This window comes from Varroa jacobsoni, unplaced genomic scaffold (genome assembly GCF_002532875.2).
Source record: "Varroa jacobsoni isolate VJ856 unplaced genomic scaffold, vjacob_1.0 scaffold_498, whole genome shotgun sequence".
Lineage (NCBI taxonomy): Eukaryota > Metazoa > Arthropoda > Arachnida > Mesostigmata > Varroidae > Varroa > Varroa jacobsoni.
The window spans coordinates 38,022-58,338 of NW_019213400.1; the positions used below are offsets into that span (position 1 = coordinate 38,022).

At 38.3% G+C, this 20,317-nt stretch overlaps 2 protein-coding genes and 1 long non-coding RNA gene across 6 annotated transcripts in view; 1 reads left to right on the forward strand and 2 right to left on the reverse strand.

Moving 5' to 3' along the window:
- The first annotated feature begins 911 nt into the window (after positions 1–911).
- Positions 912–12,963, forward strand: spz4 (Spaetzle domain-containing protein 4). Of its 2 annotated transcripts, none has more exons than XM_022834087.2 (10): positions 912–2,883; positions 5,483–5,631; positions 7,642–7,941; positions 8,353–8,711; positions 9,027–9,113; positions 9,316–9,473; positions 9,881–10,128; positions 11,170–11,250; positions 11,382–11,504; positions 11,915–12,963. In XM_022834087.2, the coding sequence occupies exons 1-10, from the start codon at positions 2,833–2,835 to the stop codon at positions 12,102–12,104; spliced, it is 1,746 nt and encodes a 581-aa protein (XP_022689822.1). In that variant the 5' UTR covers positions 912–2,832; the 3' UTR covers positions 12,105–12,963. The 2 variants fall into 2 exon arrangements, with proteins under 2 accessions (XP_022689822.1, XP_086824646.1); XM_086968520.1 differs by having other exon boundaries at positions 915–2,883; positions 7,623–7,941.
- LOC111260964 (uncharacterized) lies at positions 9,371–11,203 on the reverse strand. Of its 2 annotated transcripts, none has more exons than XR_002680667.2 (3): positions 11,053–11,203; positions 9,867–10,013; positions 9,371–9,462 (listed from the first exon to the last, which is right to left on the reverse strand). It is a non-coding gene; the product is annotated as an uncharacterized LOC111260964 (long non-coding RNA). The 2 variants fall into 2 exon arrangements; XR_015311281.1 differs by lacking the exon at positions 11,053–11,203 and adding an exon at positions 10,454–11,046.
- Positions 12,955–20,317, reverse strand: part of LOC111260960 (cytochrome P450 4V2) — a 183,811-nt gene continuing 176,448 nt past the window's right edge. For both annotated transcript variants that reach the window (XM_022834090.2, XM_022834088.2), the window contains 5 exons: positions 19,898–20,093; positions 18,818–18,986; positions 17,612–17,882; positions 15,585–15,764; positions 12,955–14,389 (listed from right to left, as the gene is read on the reverse strand). In XM_022834090.2, the coding sequence (XP_022689825.1) occupies positions 14,214–14,389; positions 15,585–15,764; positions 17,612–17,882; positions 18,818–18,986; positions 19,898–20,093 (992 nt within the window). In that variant the 3' untranslated portion in view covers positions 12,955–14,213. The remainder of the gene's footprint in view (positions 14,390–15,584; positions 15,765–17,611; positions 17,883–18,817; positions 18,987–19,897; positions 20,094–20,317) is intronic.

A 20,317-nucleotide genomic window follows, 5' to 3' on the forward strand; every position in this document is an offset into this window, starting at 1 on the left:
CTAGGGCATTTGATTTACCTGTTTGCTTTGAGAACCAGTACGCTTTGTCTCTTAGCTGCAGTGTACTTCTAGTACTATTCATATTTTGTCTGAATCTGAATCTGAACCGAATGCACAAAAAACTGCATGTCTGACAAAATCCGTTTCATTTATGCTTCTGTGAATGTGTGTAACTGAGAGAGCAAGGATTGCCGGTGAGATTCAAAAGCGAAGAGCAATATTGGACAACGTTTGCAAACGTCCTAGCCTTATGTCTGAAGATTCAAATTTAAGCTACAAACCACGCTCAAGACACCCTCATGAAGTCGATGAATATGTCTTGCAAGCTATGTTGCATGAAAATTCAGTTCAATTCAGCTAGCTCATTTATGGAAGGCAGAGCTGACATAGGCTTATTGGAAGTGGCATTGTCAACTGTCTGGGCATATACGTATCCTTTTGCTGCAAAAAGAAAAGTAACTTCTGTTCACGACCCGCATCTGAAAATGGAAAGGAAAGGACATGTTTTAAATGCTCACTTCGAAAATATTGCGTTTCTACACGATTTTTTAATGAAGATGGTAACTCGACTTAACTCGTCAAACTCAACGCTATCCAAGTTAGCTAAAAGATCGATGCTGTTCGGAGCCATGGAGCACGACCTGGAGAATAGGCTGACGGAAAAAACAGGTGTGAAACTAAGTTTGCGAATAAATCGTTTCCTCGAATGTCTTCTGCATTTGTTAAAGGGCCTGTTTGTTGTCCGAATAGCAAAAAAAAGTCGTAGGAAACCAAAGAAATAGCTTTAAAGGAAAACTTACTTTTTAAAAAAAATAGCGGCATTCAAAAGAGAGCAAAAAAATGAAACTTTTTTGCCAGATCTGATATAAGTACTTCCCTATATTTCATCGCGCGTTTTCATATCCATTGGATCATTTGTTAAAAAAAAAAGTCCTCATAGAATTGAGTTATATACACGCAACTTTGTATCTGCTATCGAAGTAATCAAATTATACTCATATCTGCATCTACATCTCGTGCATGGACAAAACTTAAAGGTTAAAGGGCGAATCTTCAAAACTGTGTTCTTTTTTGCTTAGTAAAAAAACCCAGCTAAGAAAATCACTATTCGTAGTAGTGTAGCTATTGACAACAGATAGCGGATATCGATTTTAATCCGACTTTCGACAACGATTGTCAGAAAAAGATATTCATGTGTACAGCGGCAAATAGAGGTGAAAACGTAAAGAAAATACCAGTGATTGATCTGACATCTACCTAACATCATCGCATTAGCAGGAGCCCTGAGGCCTGGGCCTCCGCCAGCATAAACGACGAGTCCCGGAAGCGTTGTAACGGCACCGTCTCACCAGCAAGTGCTAGTTGTCTAGCTGCTCGCATAGAAGATGATCATCGTAGCCCGTTTACCATCGCGGAGGTACACGACACGAAGCCGCTGCGAAACGATCTATCTAAATATGTGACATATGAACCAATGCAGCGACACGAACACGCAAGCATGCACATAAAAGTGTCCGATCCCAGAGTGCCGGCAGCGGGACCAGTTGCTGCTGGTGTTGATGAACGAAGAGCAATTGCAGTGCCTGGGATAAGGATGTAGGCAGCCGCAGCAATAGCAGCGTTAGTAGCTATGATAGCGATGGCGCTACTGAAGAGGCGTCATGCAACGTTGTTTTTCATACGGGCACGGCCGGGCGACGGACAGCAATGACACCAGCGGCAGTGCAGGAAAATAAGACCAGACGGCACAGGAGCAAGAAGGACACCCGAACCGGCAGGGCTCGACCAGTAGCAGTTGCTTCTGCTACAGCGGCAGCTCAGGCACCAGTAACAGAGCAACGGTACTCACTGCGGTAGCGGAGTGGAGCCATCAGCGATCACGGTGTCTCTTTCCTCTATACGTTCTTGTTCAGAGCGAACTCTCAGGACAGACTGCTGCATCAATGGATGCTGCACCATTTTTTGGTCACTTCACTGGCTCACACTTCAGCGTCGGTCGCGCGCGCGGGCAACACGTCGGATCACACGGACAGAAAGACACATACAAAACTCGCACATCGGACACACCGCCGGCGCAGGAGCGGGTCATTTCTGCTCTACTTCTAGACGGCGATTTCGCAGCCAGTCATCAGCACAGTAGCTGTCTATGGTGGTAGCGCGATGCTGGCTGTTAAAGACGATGTTACTAGGGCTGCAACTGGCTAGACCTCCAGCTTGAACTGTTCATGCTGGTCGTCGGTGTCGGACGTTTTTGTCGCTGTGTTGTTTCACACTGATCCCTGGTGACTCTGCTCTAACGGTACGATCGCTGCTGACGATATTTCTTTGAGGGGCCGAGTGAGGTGTGGCCTCAACCATGCTGCGCTGTTCCGTTGTCGCCTGTTTTCCCAATTTCTGTCTCCTCGTATGTCAGCGAAAGTGATCGAAGACTTACGCAGCCGGCCAGAGTCAGGTAGACGACGCATCGTATCAATCGATCGATCGATCGATCGGTCGGTGTTTCGGCTCCCTGTGGCATACTGTTTGTCTGTGTCTGAGTTTCGAACTAATAATAGAAGGACAAAATCGAACAGGGCGTTATCTGCCATCATGCGCTAGCACAACTGGATCTCGCTGTGCATTACTTTGGAGCATGTACTTTACTGAGTTGGCTTACTCTAATGTAAACTTTGCATAGTCCTAGATAGTTCTTCATGCTGATTCGGATTTGTGTGACATATTCGCAAAGCGTGAATCTTCAAACAGTGCTCCGCGCGCATTAAACAAGAAAACATAGCGTAGCAAAGAAAATTTGCGTTTCCCAGGGAATGTCTTCTAGTAGTGTCTAGGATTATGTTACTTTCACAAATTATGCTCAGTTTTCAAGCCGTCTGGTACTTCACGGTAAGTGCTCAAACATCTAAAACCAACAAATAAATTTGATAGGCAGAAATGTATCTAAGTAGACGATTTTGAGAATATTTTAGTTAAATGCATTTATAATATCCTATTGCATCCATATAAAAGAAGCTATCTAGACGCTTCGTTTTCGCGCTACGTTATCACTTCATTATAGCATGTGTAGAATGCAAAGCTGATTCTTCGATACCGATCAACCGCCGGTTTTTGCTGAAAAAAATCTATATATCATCTAACGCGTGTTGAATCGTCACGATCTGCTCGTCGTATCCGAGGTTTAAGCGACGATTACCATGCGCTGTGAGTCCCCGACGTCGTCGAGGTTTGCGTCCCGGTGCCCTATTTTCTGATGATTAATAGGTGTCGTCATCACTAATATCTTGTCTAACGCTTTTGTACGGCATACACCTGTTTACGAGAAATGCAGGAGCAATATAATATAATAATAATAAATTAGTATACGGGTACCAGCGTACACCTTTTTGACATTTTAAATAGTAGAGTATACAGCGAAGATAATTAGAGAAAAATAAAGCAAATTTGCCCAAAATGCATGGCCAACCTATGTTCAGTTCCACTTTCGCATTTATTGTTATAAATTCGGGAAGGTCATTTTTGTCGTTGCCGAGCAAACCGATTCATCAAAGACCAAACACTAGTACACGACTGGTCAAATAACGAAATTTAATTATATGAACGCGTTATATAAGTTTCAGAAAATATGATATGATTTGTGCAATCGCTCCTGCGTTAATACATCGTGTTTCACGTAGATATTGGCATATGACTAGGCCTTTTTATTGTCACTTAACTTGTTCTTGTTCCGCGATCATAATAATGTTGGTAAGATCATCAGAAAAGCTGGGTCTGCCTGCTACGGATTAAGTAACAGATGTACTAATTCTATTATTTTGTTTTTTCATCGTTCATTCAGTGCACCTTTCTGAAACCGTGCGCTTCAACTGAAACTCTAGATGAGGTTCTATTCACGAATTAATAGGTTAGAGTTAGCGAAAGAAAGATCGGGATAAAACAAGACGCGAAAAGCATACGCCGGAATGTAATTTACGTTTAGGCAAACAAAGAATTGAATTTTGTTTGTCCGAGGCAATCACTGAGTAAGCGCCTCGACTTCAGCGCTGAGTGAGTAAACACTTTATAACATATTATGAAGCGCCTTCAGCACCATTTGACCTTCTTGATAAAAGGATGGTTCGTGGCTTGAATTCTGCTCAAATGCCTGTTTTCAAACATTGATGGCTCTACCTATAGAGTCATTCTATATATTCGAAAGGTAATAAGCTCCGTCCGCTTGACCCAGACACACTGCTGTACCCTCTATGATATGGCGTGTTAAGATGTGACATAAATACAGCCTACCACTGTTCCAACCCCATTAGAGAGTATTCCTGAAAACGATATTTGCCGTATAATTACAGCATTCTAATCCGTTACTCTCGGCGCTAATGCAGTTTCATGTGTATGTTATAGCTGAACTAATAAAGAACTAAAAAAGTTTTGCATAGAAACTATGCACTTACCATACCGGACAACGGGTCAAATCGAACCAAACAAAGGAGATCACTGAGAGAAGTGAGAAAGTTGGTAAAATTATTTATTTTTATTTGTCCAAATACTGTATTATATATGAACACAGACCTCGTAGAGATCTCAATTGCTTTAAACGGTGGATTAATAGCTAGGTGCCACAAGAGTCAACAAAAATCCCACAAGCATATCTTATCTGTGCGTCGGTGCTTGCCGCTCTGCCGATACTGGCATACGATGTGGGAGTTTAGTCAGAACATACAATGAGTACATCGAATAAAGCTAAACAATCATGTAGCATATAAACATTAATTATAAATTCGTATAATAAAGTACATGAACAATTTACAATGCTAAAAATTGGACAAATATAACGAGCCCTACATTTAGTTCTATAAAAGAATGGCTGTAATCCACTCATGATAATGCTGTATAAATGTGGATTTACTTAATCAACAAATACCATGTTTTTCCTTATTTAGCCCATTATCCAGCGAACGTTTGGCTGTGCCATGATCGCAGTAGTATCATAAGCGTAATGGCGGGCATTTTAAATAGAGGGGTGTTGACAGCATGTACGTCCTCGCATCCTGTACAAATGGAATAGAAGGAATTATTCAATTATATCTCTATGCAAGCGCCGGTTAGGATCGAAATTATTGAGCAATCTCGTGGCGACTGTCGTGACGTAGGCTAATACACGTTTTGGTTTTCCTTTGTGTACGTCAGCTGGGAAGTACGAATGAGCAAGTATTTGAAGAGCCACAGATTTTAACAAGGCTAAATTATTTACTTGGCATGGACTAAATTGGTTTTGACCCGCTGCCCGTATATTATTATTCCATAAAATTTCCGTCAGAGATAAGATATATCCAAAGACTATCTCTTATTTTATCCAATTTCATGGTGTTTATATTAGAAGAAAATAAATTACTTTCAATCATAAGTGATTAAGTGACCAACTATCAAATTATGCATAAGCTATAATGAGATGTATTTGGCATTTCGTAATTGTTGGTATACCGCTGTGTTCCAGGTACTGGTGGTGTGTAGCTTGATATACACTGTAGTTGGTAGAAGCCAAATGAGCTGCGGATCTCGACTGGGAGCTCGTGCCTTTGTGCATCCTCCGTGCGACCTTTCGAGACGAAGCTTTTGTGTCGAACCCGGTGATAGCTATCCATGGTTAGTCATTGCACCGTACCTCTTAGGTTGATCACGTTATCATATACGTGTGAAGTTTTTTTTAAACACATTTTTAGGATGAAAATAACGGTAGGACTAGTAAGAACATTCAGACATTTTCTTCGTCAACAAATAGAAGCAACTTATCGTCTATAATGTCTCATCATACTAATTTTTTAGTTATAGAGAATGTACAACAGCACTTTTATGATTCATCTCTAACATCCTATTTAGTCAACACAAAGATACAAGATAATTAACACCAATGATTCACTACTTAAACTTCCATAAATAAAAGCCGACAGTAAGCCGGAGGTAATACAATCCTATAGAGTTTCGTAAGAGCACAACTGTGGGTCACTTTTTAAACATTTTGAAATACTATTGGTATTTTCCAAGTAATATTCAGAAAACTGCACCTTGATCATACACACACACAAATACAAATTGTTTTCGTTATGAGGTACGCAGCGACGGTTCGAGCGGTACTTTCACTTGGGCTCCGTTGATGACATTTGTTCTTCCAAAGGGCTAATACAAAACAGATGCGAGCGCTGAACGGTTCTTGCCGTTTTATCCGGCAAACTGTATAAAGGACATAACGGTACTTCTGCCTCGTGTTGTTCCTATTACTTGGATCGGTACGCGAATAATCACAACTACCTCTCCTGTCTTCTTCCGAAAATATGTATCAACAGTTTCAACCAATGAACGCAGTCAGTACTTCCTGCGCGTTACGCATTTTATTCACATGATTCTAAAAGCCCGTCTTGCATTTGCGAAACTGATTATAAAGCGAGAGGAAAAACAGCTATTTCTACGAATTGGTAATTCACTCAACAAGCTTGAAGCGTTGAGTTGATATTCTGTCCGTTAAAAGTGGATAAACTTTCCTGTTAATTATTAGGTATACTTTAACAGCTTTAAGAATCGATGGCTTTAAAGGTTTTTTTTACATGCTCTACTCTATTGTCATACGGTCACTTTGTCAACTATAAGACTGCATATTGAATGTAGGTTTGTGTAGGACTCCGAAGAAAGTGATTTCTTCGTTCGTAGGTCCTTCGTAATGTTTATACAACTTTCCCTCTAAAAAATACCAGTCTTTTATCGAGAGGTAATACAAGCCTTAAAATCCTTTTCTATCAGAAACACCGGCTTTTTTCAAGCTTGTTTGACAATTCTAGAAGGCTTCATAACACTTTATTTAAAAATAAAGTATGAAAAAAATAAATTTTTTCCTTCTAAGTGTATGACGCCACTTAGGCATAAAAGGCCAGACTTGTACACCTGTAAGGATTGCCAAAATAAATCTAAAAAAATTACTCAGTTCTACAGTCAGAGAAAGTGGAGCCCTTGTTTATTTAGCAAAGCAATTTTCTCAAAATTATTCATTAAAACAACTCCATTGGTAGCCGCCCGTTGAGTCAGCTCAAGCAATACTGGCTCTCCACAAATGCATCTTTGCAATCATTGTTTTATGATTGATCATTTTAAGACGTTGTAAACTGTATATCGTTATGAGTATATGCTTTGACACCTTTAGATCCACCGGGAAGCTAGGTACGAACGCGAGGGCAGTAAATCAAACGTAGTTAGTTCCGCGTGTGTTACTATGGCAATGACTGGAATCACGGAAAATGGCTTTCAGTTTAAAGAAAGCGTACTAACGTCGGCTTTTCCATATCGCCCATCCAAAAAAAGCGTGCTCGATTTTCGACAAAACAATTTTATCACTTGATCTTTGACTTCAAGTTAATTGTCATTCGGAACAGAATGATTGTCTAGAGTGAGAAGCTTATTGTTGCTTAGATATCTTTTTAAATAGGGCTGTAAATTAAATGGTTTGCTTTTAATATTTTTATAGAGAGCTTTCACGTCTATGGGCATATTATTCGCGCTATGATTAATTAGGTTGACCCCAGAAATATGTATGTGCTATTGCACATTTGTCGCTAATACAGTTTCACAATATACTCGTTAATTTAAAGCGAACAATCGCGTTAACAGGAAAGCCGTTCGACGCTACATTTACGAGAATCAAGGTCTTATGCGACGAATGTACGGAGACCAAAGGCAAGGGGAGCTACTCACGCAAGAAGTTGTACAAGAACGGAAAAGATTTGACAGCTCTGCGCGCAGCGGTCGCCTACTGCAAATTTTGAACGAGCACGATATTCAAGATCTTCAAAATATTGACGAATTACGTGCGTTAGTTCAGAGAGCTGGACATTTCGGTGAACATGAAAACCTCATGAACGGTCAACAAGCAACAATAGAGCCTCGACGGAGCGTCCGTTTTAATAGCAGGTATGTCGTCTCGTGCTGAAAGATCACTGGGTGTCGCCAAACCTCTGCGGGGTAGTCACTTGATGGACATCTTGACCATGTCTATTAAAAATGGTATCAAGTTTATAAAAACAGGTCGACAAAGACAAGGTAGTTTTAAACTAAATAATGATCTCACTGCACACTGTTAGCGCCCCAACCTAAACCAATTACACAGCCATGGCCTAGATGAATTAGAAACAAAGAAGCATTTGGGGAGTATCTGAAGACCGGGTCTGAATAGCAAAACTATGCTGGACATGCTCTGGCCATGTACTCACTACGATAAATCTAATTGTATGAGTGTGTTTGTGTGTGTGTGTCAGGCAAATTTGAGCTGACCGATCGCATTAAGGTGTTTTTTGCACTTGTTTATTCATTATTACGAAACAGATATTCATCTTTCGACGATCCACTCTCTGTTCCCGTAACAGAAGATGGTGCTGATAGTGAACTTTTGCCATCATCTCCAACGCCTCCAGACCAAAACACGCAGCGTCATTCGTTGCAGTCACAGCCAGATCCTCCGCAAGAAAACGTTTCTTCTAAGAGCCGCGGTAACTACAACGCGCAGGAAACATCTAATGCTGATTTCGGAATGGCCGTCGAGGAGGCTGAATTAAATAATGATCATGTCGAGAAGGGTGTAACGATCCCCCAAGTAGAAACAACCTCAATGATAGCTGAGACAATGCAGACTGGTCCTAATCCGACAACGCAAAGAGCCCCAATTGGCCTCAGTAACATCGCAGGTTTGTCCTGTACCTTTGAAGAATATTACACATTAAAGCCTTGGCAAAATATATCCCTTAACTTATTTGAAGATTTGAACCTATTAATACAGCGAGTCCATCTCTTATTTCACAGCCTTTCTAAATTATATAAGCTAGCCGAAAAGACCTCGTAACCTGTATGATACTTGCAATGATTATACACTTCGTATTGGTAAATACTAACTAATAACTAAATAAATAACTGAACCGTTTTAGTAGATTTTCAATCAAGCCCGAAATCGATTTTATTACTTAAGTCAGATGCTGTGCCATTATTGCCAATTTACTTAACAGTTGCAGCTAATCTAGAGGTGTCGTCTGAAGGAAGCGTAAGCGTGATGGCATCAGGAAGACCTCCAGGAACGAACCAGAAGCCCGGAAGTATGTACATTTTAGGTAACTTCTTTCGTCCATTCGCATATATAGTATATTAGCTGTCAGTAGTCTTATTATGCACGGTTCAGCTGAGAGCTTCTTTTCATAAGTAACAAAACTTGTCCCATTTTATGCCATTAGACGAAGCGTACGTTGTCAGCTACATAGTATTAAAATAAATCAGAGTATATTTGATGATATTGGTCAGGTTTGCTTGAAATAAATGAGCCATCAGTTACAACAAAGCCTTTAGAGGGCGCAACGGTATGGACAACCATTCCAATGAAGAGTTCAACGACAGAATTACCAGAGGTACTTGCAATGTATACACCACATACCGATGACGAGCGGCAACCTGACGATGAGGTAAAAACCGACGCAGATGTTAATTTACAATACATAAACTTGATTGCTGAAATCAATTTTTATTTAGGCTCTAGAATACCTAAAATATTCCCGTAAACTCAAATCTATGTGAATAAAAACTCCACTAATGTATTTCAATTGTTTTATTAGTAGCTGCTGTCGATTTCTTTTAAATCTTTCGTTACGTGCTTTGGTCTAGCTACGGCCGGACGAGTTGAATCGGATTTAGGAAATAGATAAAGATGTCTTTCAAGGCCACGCGCTCAAAGAGTATACGTTGACTGTTGATCAAGCAAGTTCTGGCATTTCCGGCTTACTATCCGTGACAACACTTAAAAACTGGTACAATAAAGGCAACAGTCAATATATCGCCAACCTGCAAATGCAACTTACGTCGTTATTTGCAGTTGCCGTTCTCTTCCATCGACGTCCCACTTGACGCTAAACGGCTTGGGGAGTCGAATAAGATCAGCGAAGACGATTCAGCAACGTTAAGAACGTCCCCTACAGCTGATATAACAACGCCAACGTCTATCACACCTACAAAGGTTACAAATGATTCTTCCTGGAGCAGTATTAATGAACAAAATGCAACTAAGAGCTCGATCGAGCCTCTAAAAGCAAGCGTTTCCAGCAACACTGTACCATCGCGCAGGTATAAATCGTATCAAATGTTCGATCTGTCACAAATACCTGACAGTTTCTACTTTGTATCATGTATGAACGCCTGACATCAAATGAGAACGAATTATAAGCATATATACGATATGTATGACATTTGTCAACAGAGTCTGAATTGAAAAAGGAGAACACAGTCATTTTGGTTTTATATTCCTGTCATCCTTTCGCTTGTCACATGGAACACACTCTCCCCTAAATGGCTTATTACAATACCAAACTATTGGACCCAGTATATAATGGACAAAATCTAGAGTGCAAAGCAGTCAGTTTCTAAGGTGAAACAGGCTTCTTACTATTACCCTCAGGCCTTCTGAGCCTCAAATGCGATAATTCTTCCTGTTCCGTAGGTTAGCCTATTCACTTTAGAGAAGACGGGCTTTATCAAATGGCCGTTTTTTACATTAATGGTCGACCACATAACTGGTTTCGCTCATAGGACGTTTTGGCGCCGTGCGGAAACAGATCAGAGTTTTCGAGCGTTTGCCACCGAAATAACAGTTTTCTTTGCCCGCGATAGAAGGTTTGTTCTTAAAACAAGTTTCGACAGGGCAATGGGACGCTCTGTATGTGCCGATTAGATGTATAAAAAACAAAAATAATCCCCAAAAGAGACCCCAAAAAAAAACTCCACCTATAGAGACTTTTCTTTAAGTAAATCAACGTGTTATTGTTGACATAATATTACTTATATATATTATTGATATAATACCAATGCTTGATCGATAACAATCGATCAAGCATTGGTATTAATGTTGTTAAATAAACTTTGCCGTTTCCTCAAATATAAAAGATTACGTTCTAGATTAACTTTCTTATTTCGAGGTACGCTCTTCCTAAATAAAGCTTTTTCTGTTATAGTTTCGTTCTCTTTCACAACACACTGATCAGTAATACAAACCTACTTAATAAAGGAGAAGATTCCCTCAGTAAACATAGGTTCAACCGTAGTCTTTGCGTCACATATTCCTTCAGTCTTTTCTTCGTTTTCACGCGATCTGAAAACTTTTGCTTGTAGGAGACCTCCGCCAATTCTCGATGTACCAAGACCTATGCCCACAGAAGAAGATCAATCGACAGCGGATCAAATTAAGGGCATGTAAGTAGGTCTGAATAATAATTGTACAAGTAGCGACATATCGTACCGATTTATTGGTACACGGAATTGTGTTCTAAGTAAATAATATTATTCACTTTGGCTTATCTTTATCATGCTTTATTTCCTTTAAGTGCTGCGTGTCCAACGAATGAAGAAGTTGTATCCCCATATTGGGCCAACAACACTCGTGGCGAGGTTCTGGCACTTCTTAATGTACACCCTTTCGAACAATACATCCATTCGGAAACCTGCGCGTAAGTAACGTCGCAAATCATCTATGGGTAATTGCCTTCGTGCTGAACAAACACAGTTATTCACTTCAGAGCATGATGAAGTATGGCAGCTAGTTCTGCCAAACAACACAATCTATGCCGGCATTTTTGATTTTGCATGCATAAGTAGCTGAGGGCCGAATCATGGGTTATCCAAATTTCAGGCAGGTAACTCCAACAACAATTGACATTTCCAACGCTCTACCAGCGAGGTCGCAAAAAAAAAGCAGAAGATTTTTCGTAGGATTTCTTACTGATGACCGGTTTTTTATCAAGCAAAAATGACACCTGATTTGTTACTGTGATTTCTCTTATGGATGTACGGTGAATCTTCATGAGACAGGCGTTTCATTGGTTACAGAACTATCTTCATTCCGCTGATTTTGTTTTAGATTCAACAAGGAGCAGATGTTATGTCGCCGGGGGTGCCGATGTGAGCAACAATTCCGACTGCATCGGTTGCTGGCGTTCGATCCACATGATGACTGCCGCGGAGTATTTTCCGACTGGTTCCGATTCCCTGCAGGATGTGTTTGCGTCTGTTATGATCTTTTTGGCCTTTCTGCCCTTTTTAAACTATAACTTGCCGTACCGTGACTTTTAATATATTTTGATAGAAATTTTTATTTTTTGCAGAAAAACGACACAGTTTTATATGGGAGGACATTAGCTAACGCTTAGATAATATGCAGGACATACGAAACGAATCCTTGCGAATAAGAGATCGGCTTACAAATACAATCCCGAAAGTTATTTAGATCGTTTGTATGTTAAATTAAGAAGTGCGGTCGTTTCATGAGCTTTTTAAAGGTCTTGATTTGTTTAACTGAGTCAATTTAGGTTCGTGCAAAACAATGTAATTCTCTTCTTGAGAAGCCAATAAAGACGAAATAAAGTACGTTCCGAAATTCTAATAATTGCCGTTTATGTTCGGAACCAGAGGCGACCATCAACGCTATGTATGTCCACGTAATATGTATGTCATTGCAGGTAATAACAAATAGTAAATGTGAAGATGCAGTGGGACGTACCAACTGATAGAGGAAAAACAGAATTTAAAGGTGATCCCAAAAGTAGCTGGTTGACGAAACCAATGCGTTTTGGCAAGAATAAAGTACAATACGCTAATAATACTTCATGCTTTAATAATGTCAACGATCCTGTCCTTCCTAACCTACCCATGATAATTCCACCAATCTAAAGTTTACAGTTGTTTATACAATTATTAACTTTAAAATATTTTTGAAAATTTTTGATATTTTACCATTTATGTGCTAAAATATAGGACAAAACCAAAAGTGGGCAGCTACAGTTGAAGCGAAGATGGAAGTAGGTATGTATATTAATATAGATATGTATATTAAAAATATATATACACGTGTGTATAAAAAATATACACGAGAGATGTGATCAAATAAACAAAACACGTATATTCAAAAGAGATATTTTTACTTAAATCTAGTTCTTAAATCTGTCTCTTATTTTGTGATATCCATGTCACTTCACAAATTACATAGTCACTATATAAGTGCCTTAAATAATCGCCTGCACTATCTACACAATATTTTCGTAACGTTTAGGTATAGATTTATATATAGTTGCTTGTTGCCGTTGGTCATTTCACATGCATTCACGGTATACCCGGTTTCATTTTGTCAATAAGCATAGGGGTGCTGTGTATAGAAGATATCTCCGTCAGCGTGCTGTAACCCTAAAAAAAATAAGTGGCTACTAACGGATTAGATTAGAACCAGAACAAACACAAAATAACGCACATTTCATGATCTGGCCAGTCACAGCTTTTTCGCCAAAGGCAGAAGAGCAGATTACCCCAAGTCAATTAAGTAAAAGGTAAAGAGTTAAACCTTACTGGTCCCAGCTTTCTAACAAAATGCAGAGCCTCGTAACTACTTAGGATATTTATTCGAAATAGTAAGATAAGCAGAGCAAAGGCAGGTTTTCTGAAACAACCACAGTTTGTGTTTTATAATTTCAGTGAACGTATTAACAGTAAACTAGATGAACAAATCTTGAAAAATGAATGACAACAACAAAAATGTCCGAATGTTAACCTTATATGCTGCAAATATTCTGACATGAAAAATTCTAACATAATGCCGCTAAATAAATAACCAATTTTTTTCAATAACTTTCACAAGTAACAATACCACGGTTTAAGTGATTCTATTATAATATGATAGTTTAAAAAGTACCCATGCAGTGCTAATTACGAACTTGTTGTTATTTTTACAAGTTTCATTTCGATTAACTGAATGAACAGAATATCTGTTGCGTTTAGTAAATATCCATAGCGATTGTTACAATTGGTCCAAGTATATTTACCAATGAGTAAGTTAAGGAATTTGCCCAACAATACCAAGTGACTTTGGAGTCGGTTGCTCTTCATACTGGCTTTACTCTATAATTCCGTTACCTCATATACAGAATTTCTCGCCTAAGCTATTATAATATAATAGAGGGATGTTGGATATAGGGATAGCCGTATGGAGCAGCAGCTGATAGGGGGTTAGAGTCAAACGATGTGTCTAGTGTTTTTTTTTGACAAATCAAAAGTTACTCCAGAAAAACATATGTATCAAAAAATATCGTGTTAGGAATAATTATTTTATGAAAACTTGCTTAGTCACTAAATTCACTTAAGGCGACTTCATTTATTTGTAATTTCTATTACTACTTTCTCATGTTCTGGTTCCTTCGAGTAATAGTCACTGGCATTCCATTTCTCGATCTGAGAACCATTTCCGCAGAGATTTCAAGTTTGTCGATTCCAACTAATGACCGAATTGAGAAATCGCGCAGTAGCCTTGACAAAACAACTTTTTCCTCCATTAGTGCAAAACGTTGACCTGAAAATAATTCGGATCATTTTATTAAGTCTTGAATGGAACCGTAAAGAAATTATCATATTAGTATTTAGCAACAATAGATAAACAAGCAAATCTTCTCTACAGTATCGAAGTGTTAATACATATACCACGATGGCATTCGGTCGATGCATTATGTATGTCCTAGGCGGCCGTACTAGGAATCAAGGAAAATACATCTCAAATCTCTGAAAATATTGGTCATTATTAAGAACTTTTACATATATATATTGCTAGGGATCCTTAATTAGGCATGGAGTGAACTTTCGAATATAGCCGAAACCAACGGGTATGGCAAATGCATAATTGTCACTAGTCATAAGTAGGTATAACAAGAAATATAAATATGCCTTTTAATCCGGCACGATTTTTTGGACAACTCATACACACGGATCTATCAACTCAAGCAGTAAATAATGTTAGCTGCATAAAACTCGAACTGAGACAGCGCGGCTTACGTACGTATTTGGAAAAAACGTTCCATTCCCGGTATCTAACCACCGATGTTTTGTATATCAGCTTAAATAAACTGATAGCTCGACCACAAGGTTGCTCGTACGCCGTATGTCACAAGGGTAGATATACTAAGATGATAGTCTAATAATGAGTATTTACACACATAGTTAAAAGCTGGAACAATTGTTTTTTGGTCGAGTTAGACGTTTACTTTGAATATATTCTTATCAACGTGACTGCCCTTTTGAACGTACTATTCTAAAGATACTGGTTATGCGAGCACGATTTGCTCTACACCGATTTTTCCCAGCAGAACAGTTTTTAAACTGTTCTGCGGTTTATAATTATGCCATCGTAATCTGGTCTTACGTTGCAGAAGGAACAGTCGCTAGCTAATGACGAGAATACCTATATATATATCTATCAACATAAAAAATATATAAACATTAGTACTATATTATAGTACTAATGTTTATATATTATTTTTTTGCATTACATTCATAATAATTCTCAAAGCTAAATGATATGCATAAAATGCATATTTGTTCTTATTATTAGTTTTCCTTCTCACATAATAGTTTTGATTTTGCTTCGCTGAGTTAATGAATCAAGTAAAGTCACTATTGCCAATTAAAATGAGAGATCTCGCTTCTTATAAATAACGAATTTGTAACGAATATATTCTTTGGTATCTTTACAGTAAATCTTCTAACTTGCTCACCTATACAATTTCTAGGTCCTGCTGAGAACGGAATATAGGCAAACGGGTGTCTGCCAGTCATATTCTCAGGAAGAAATCGCTCGGGTACGAACTCCTCTGGTTTAGGAAACGTTGCGCTGTCCCGATGAAGAGCATAAGAAAACACCAATACTACGCTTCCAAGGGGTATCCGATAGTTACCTGAAAACGTTCAATTTTGCATCATAAATTATATCAATACTACAAATAAATAGAAGGAAACGAGCGTAATAAAAACACATTTGGAACATTCAGTACGTCCCCAAGCTTAAATTTTGCATAAGGGAGCTTGTTACAGGTTTAAAATACATAACGATATAACATATCATTTTCATAAGTTCTTTAATTCTGCATATATCATCAAGGGCTTGACGTATAGGCTATATATATTTGCACGTAACTCCTGATTTCTAATTGGTATGCCTTGTGTTTTACGTATAAAATCTGCTACACGTTCTGGATATTTCAAGGCGGTAGATGGGGTTATGCCAAAATTTCTTCCGAAACATCTCAAAACCTAAATTTTCCATCAATTTTAAGTACATCAAAGCCTTCTGCCTGATTAAATGAATCCCCTCTATATCTATTAGGCAATTTCACATACTCTGCATATCTTTCCACTGAGATCAAGTGTGAAAAAGCAAAGATTCGTGAATCTATCCACAATATGTACATCAAAGGCCTGAGACGGCTCCTTTGCAGTCATTAAGACATTGTGCTGCTGCTTTCGGATTTAAAAACTATAGAATTTTACGTGTATAAATTTAGTAATAGTTCGGGATCACATCTTAATTATTTGATTACACCAGAGGTGCAAAATCGAATATCAAAATGATCTTAAAAAATATCTTGTATATTTGAAAGATCGGTATAAAATAGTTTGAATTAGAGAATGCTACGAAGTAAACAGATAAAAAAACTTTCGCCAAAGTAAAAATTTTTTAAAATTTTTACTTCGGCGAAGATTATTGTAAAAAATTATTTTGGTAAGCGTTGAACGAACGCCAACCAGCTTTTGCGATAGTGGCGAGTCTAAATTGACATTCTTCCCTATGCTTTGTTTCTGAGACTGTTTCAAAAAAAAAAACATATTTAGCAGGGTTTTGCATATAGTTGAAATATCAATCCTAATGTCAACATAGCCACCATTCGCCGCAATTACAGCTTCCATTTGGGACCTAAACCACTTACTAATCACTTTCGTAATATTCTTTCTTTAATCTCCAAGTAACTTTTTGATGACAAGCATGTGAGACGTGATACTGGAAGATGTCAATTCATTAAAGGTTTACTAAAATAAGCTTATATAAAAAAAAGGCTGATAGCAGGGCAAAGGTCCTGAAAATACAAGGTTTAAAAACGCCAAGGAGTGCGAAACGAACGCATTCTGATTAGGGGAAACCACCTGCCAAAGTTTTCTCCAATTCTCTGAACACGCTACCTTGTACGTTGCTGTGTAATACTATACTTTTGTTATTACGCAGCGCAAATGGACTGTAATTGAAAAATGGTGGAGTAAAAGTTGTCGTGGAGGTGCATACGTTCAATTAAGCGAGAAACAGTTAATCAGCCTTTGTATAAATTCTCGAGCCTTTTTTTTAAATCTGCTACTAAATGCCTAGATACTAAACACAATTTTGGCCGTACTCACAAAAACTCATTATGTGCTTGGGCCGTCAACAGGGCTATTTGGCATGGTGTCGACGAATTTTCATAGATTCAACAGTGATCGTAACTAGTAAGTCCAAATGTATAAGCTACTGTTGCTAACTTATACTGCATTTGAGTGTTTCGCTTACATAGGCATACTTATTATGAAACAAAATATATTTCTAGGCTGAAATGAGATATTATCAATGAGCATCACAAAAATTATATTATCCTTGTCATAGTAATCTTATGAAATGTCTTCAGCTCTTAAGGCGCTTAGAAGTACTCCTTGTTCAGGACACCAACAAACTTAGAACTGTAACGAAATTCAAGTGGCATTCTGTTTGAGATACACTTACTGACATCGAAAGTCGTATGAACTTCTCGTCCAATAATCGGTACAGAAGGAAAAAGACGCAAAGCTTCCTTAATACAACATTCGAGATATTTCATCTCACGTAAATCATCCACGGTCGCAGGCCGTCTGTCCTCATCGTTCTTATTGTTACCCGTGTGTCCGTCTTTGGTGAAAATGAGATCCAGTTCTTCCTGACACTTGCGCTGTGCTTCGGGATTGTGGCCAAGAAGAAAAATAGTCCAGGATAAAGCCATCGCTGTTGTATCATGACCCTAAATAGTTACATTCCGACGCAAACAACATAAAGGACCAAGTGTGAATGAATGCATCATTACATATTTATCTAACGGACATTCAAAACCAAACTTGAAGGATCCAGCCGAACAAATCGTTACCTAACGACACAACGATATATACTTGATACAAAATCGTATGTCATTATTTCAAAAAAACAAGATTACTCAAATGTGTTGTTCTTCTCATCAGTCTGATAAACACCCGCATGATTATTTAATGTTAATTATTATTTATTTTTTTTGTTCTTATTTTTTTTAAATATTAATAAATAGTTTAAATAATTTTCCACTTTACATAACCAAGCGACGCATAATATTTAGTACTAGATAAGGAGAAGAGCTTAGCAGACCCACACTTGTCAAAAGTGGAGTAGACAATATTTTTCCACGCGTCTTACAGTATTGAACAGAACAACAGGGCCCCCCGTATTACAGTGATTAAGATGCTACTTCTAAACAAAAGGCAAAAAATAAACAATACTACTTAGTAAAGAGGCCTTTTCCACATGCATTTCGTAAGGCCGGCTACACTCCGAAAATCAACCAGTGATAGCGTACCCTATTTAACGATTTCGTTACCACATATACATGTGTATATACATATCTGGCCGAAAAATGACACTGTTCTAAGTTCTTTGTAGTTTAAGTCAGAATTCGCAGGTAATTTAATTGTTGGTTGAAAAAATAAAGCCATGAAATGATACATTTTCGAAACGGTTAGTCCGATGTTCAGGTGTATGTCGTAGTGTAACATTGTAAAACGAAATTTATATTTGCATAAATTGTTTTTTTTTTATAGATTAGAAGATAATTCAGAATCAGCAGGTGCTTTAATTAAGTTATTTTTGACACCTATTAGAAAGGACACTGGTGCATTGACACCCGGAGGGATGGCACAACAACGAACGTACCTCGAACATGAACGTATCCACTTCCTCGCGAATATCTTCTTCTGGCAAAAGTTGCGGATTTTTTAGGTGTTCGTCCAAAAGTAGGTCTAGGAAAGCTAAACGTTTTTTGAAGTCCGAACCGCCCACACTCCGATCTAGAAGTTTCTTCGCTTTCCTTTCTCTGATTACGCTAGATAGCAGTAGTCAATTACAGGTGCATTCGTGCAAGAAACAGACATTGATCAGAACGCAAACCTTCTCATCACTACAACTATATGAACTCAAACGACAAGTAAAGCAGATAAATGAATCAACCTAGAAATACGTAATTAGTCCTATTGTGGAATAATTACGTTCAGTACAACTCCAGTAAAACTAAAAGGTTTTACCTTAGGGTTAGTTAGCTACCATATATCACTTACTTAAATTCTTACTTATACTTGCAAATTTCGAGTGATTTTGCTCCTAGATTATTTGAATAGATATTAAGATTTGGCTACATGAGGAACTTCCTTCGGTGTAGTAAATAGGTCCTGCAGCATTACAAGGGTTAAGCGCATCAATAATCTATTCTCACTTAACGTCCACTGCATCTCCTGGGATAATCATAATGTTAAAACAATATAAAATTTCACGCTTATCTAATTTTTGATGCTGTGAGTTGAAAAAAATCATGCTCAGATTACTAAACGACTCTTTCATGGGGTTGTTTTCTGGTTTTTAGAGCAGTATACTTGCTGACCAATGTTGCCGTTAACAAGTATAAAAGTTGGCCGCGTCCAAAAGCCAAAACAGTAGCATCTTCACTTAAAGAGCAACTTAAAAGGCGAAGATAGCTGCCACCTATATCCTTCTCGCCTTACGAGGGCTTCCTATATTTTTTAGAAAGTCCCCAACGCTACAGAAGGCCCATCAGTGCAACCACGACCGTTCAGTCTTTTGAGACTTAACTGCCTTAGCCATCTAGTTTCATCACTGCACGATATTATTATTTCACAGAAATGTTTCATCTATTATGGTTCTAATTTTTATCTTTTTGGGCCAATAATTGACAGATTCGAACAGACCGTTAATGTCAAATGGCTTCCCGCCTATACAAACCCTTTGGTAAAGGCGTGTATTCCTTTAACATGGCGGTCAAATGCTCTGCCTTCTTGTGTCATCAGGTATAGGAAATCCGGATAAAGCCATGGTCTGACGATTCGTTCCAGAAAAAATCGACCCACAGCATAGACGTCATGGACATAAGCAGCGTTTGATCCGGTCTGAGCACCGATTCTGACACCCATTGCAGTTTCTGAAACCACAAAAGTGTTTAACAGATTATATAATAGTCCACAAATTCAACCCGCTGACTGTTCGGGGTTTGGTAACACGGTTTAGGGCCTAGCAAACTATTGGTTAATCAACCTTATTTTCACGTTACAAGATGATGTTTCTATTTTTGTTGAGAGTTCAACATATAATGACTTACTGCTATTATTATATAATTACTTATTATATATATATATATATATATAT

What these genes read in the sequence shown, in the direction of transcription:
- spz4 (XM_022834087.2), top strand. Translation starts at nt 2,833, where the DNA reads ATGTTACTTTCACAAATTATGCTCAGTTTTCAAGCCGTCTGGTACTTC. An exon ending in AAGCCGTCTGGTACTTCACG is followed by an intron (nt 2,884 to 5,482) that starts GTAAGTGCTCAA and finishes GCTGTGTTCCAG; the next exon opens with GTACTGGTGGTGTGTAGCTT. An exon ending in ATCCATTCGGAAACCTGCGC is followed by an intron (nt 11,505 to 11,914) that starts GTAAGTAACGTC and finishes ATTTTGTTTTAG; the next exon opens with ATTCAACAAGGAGCAGATGT.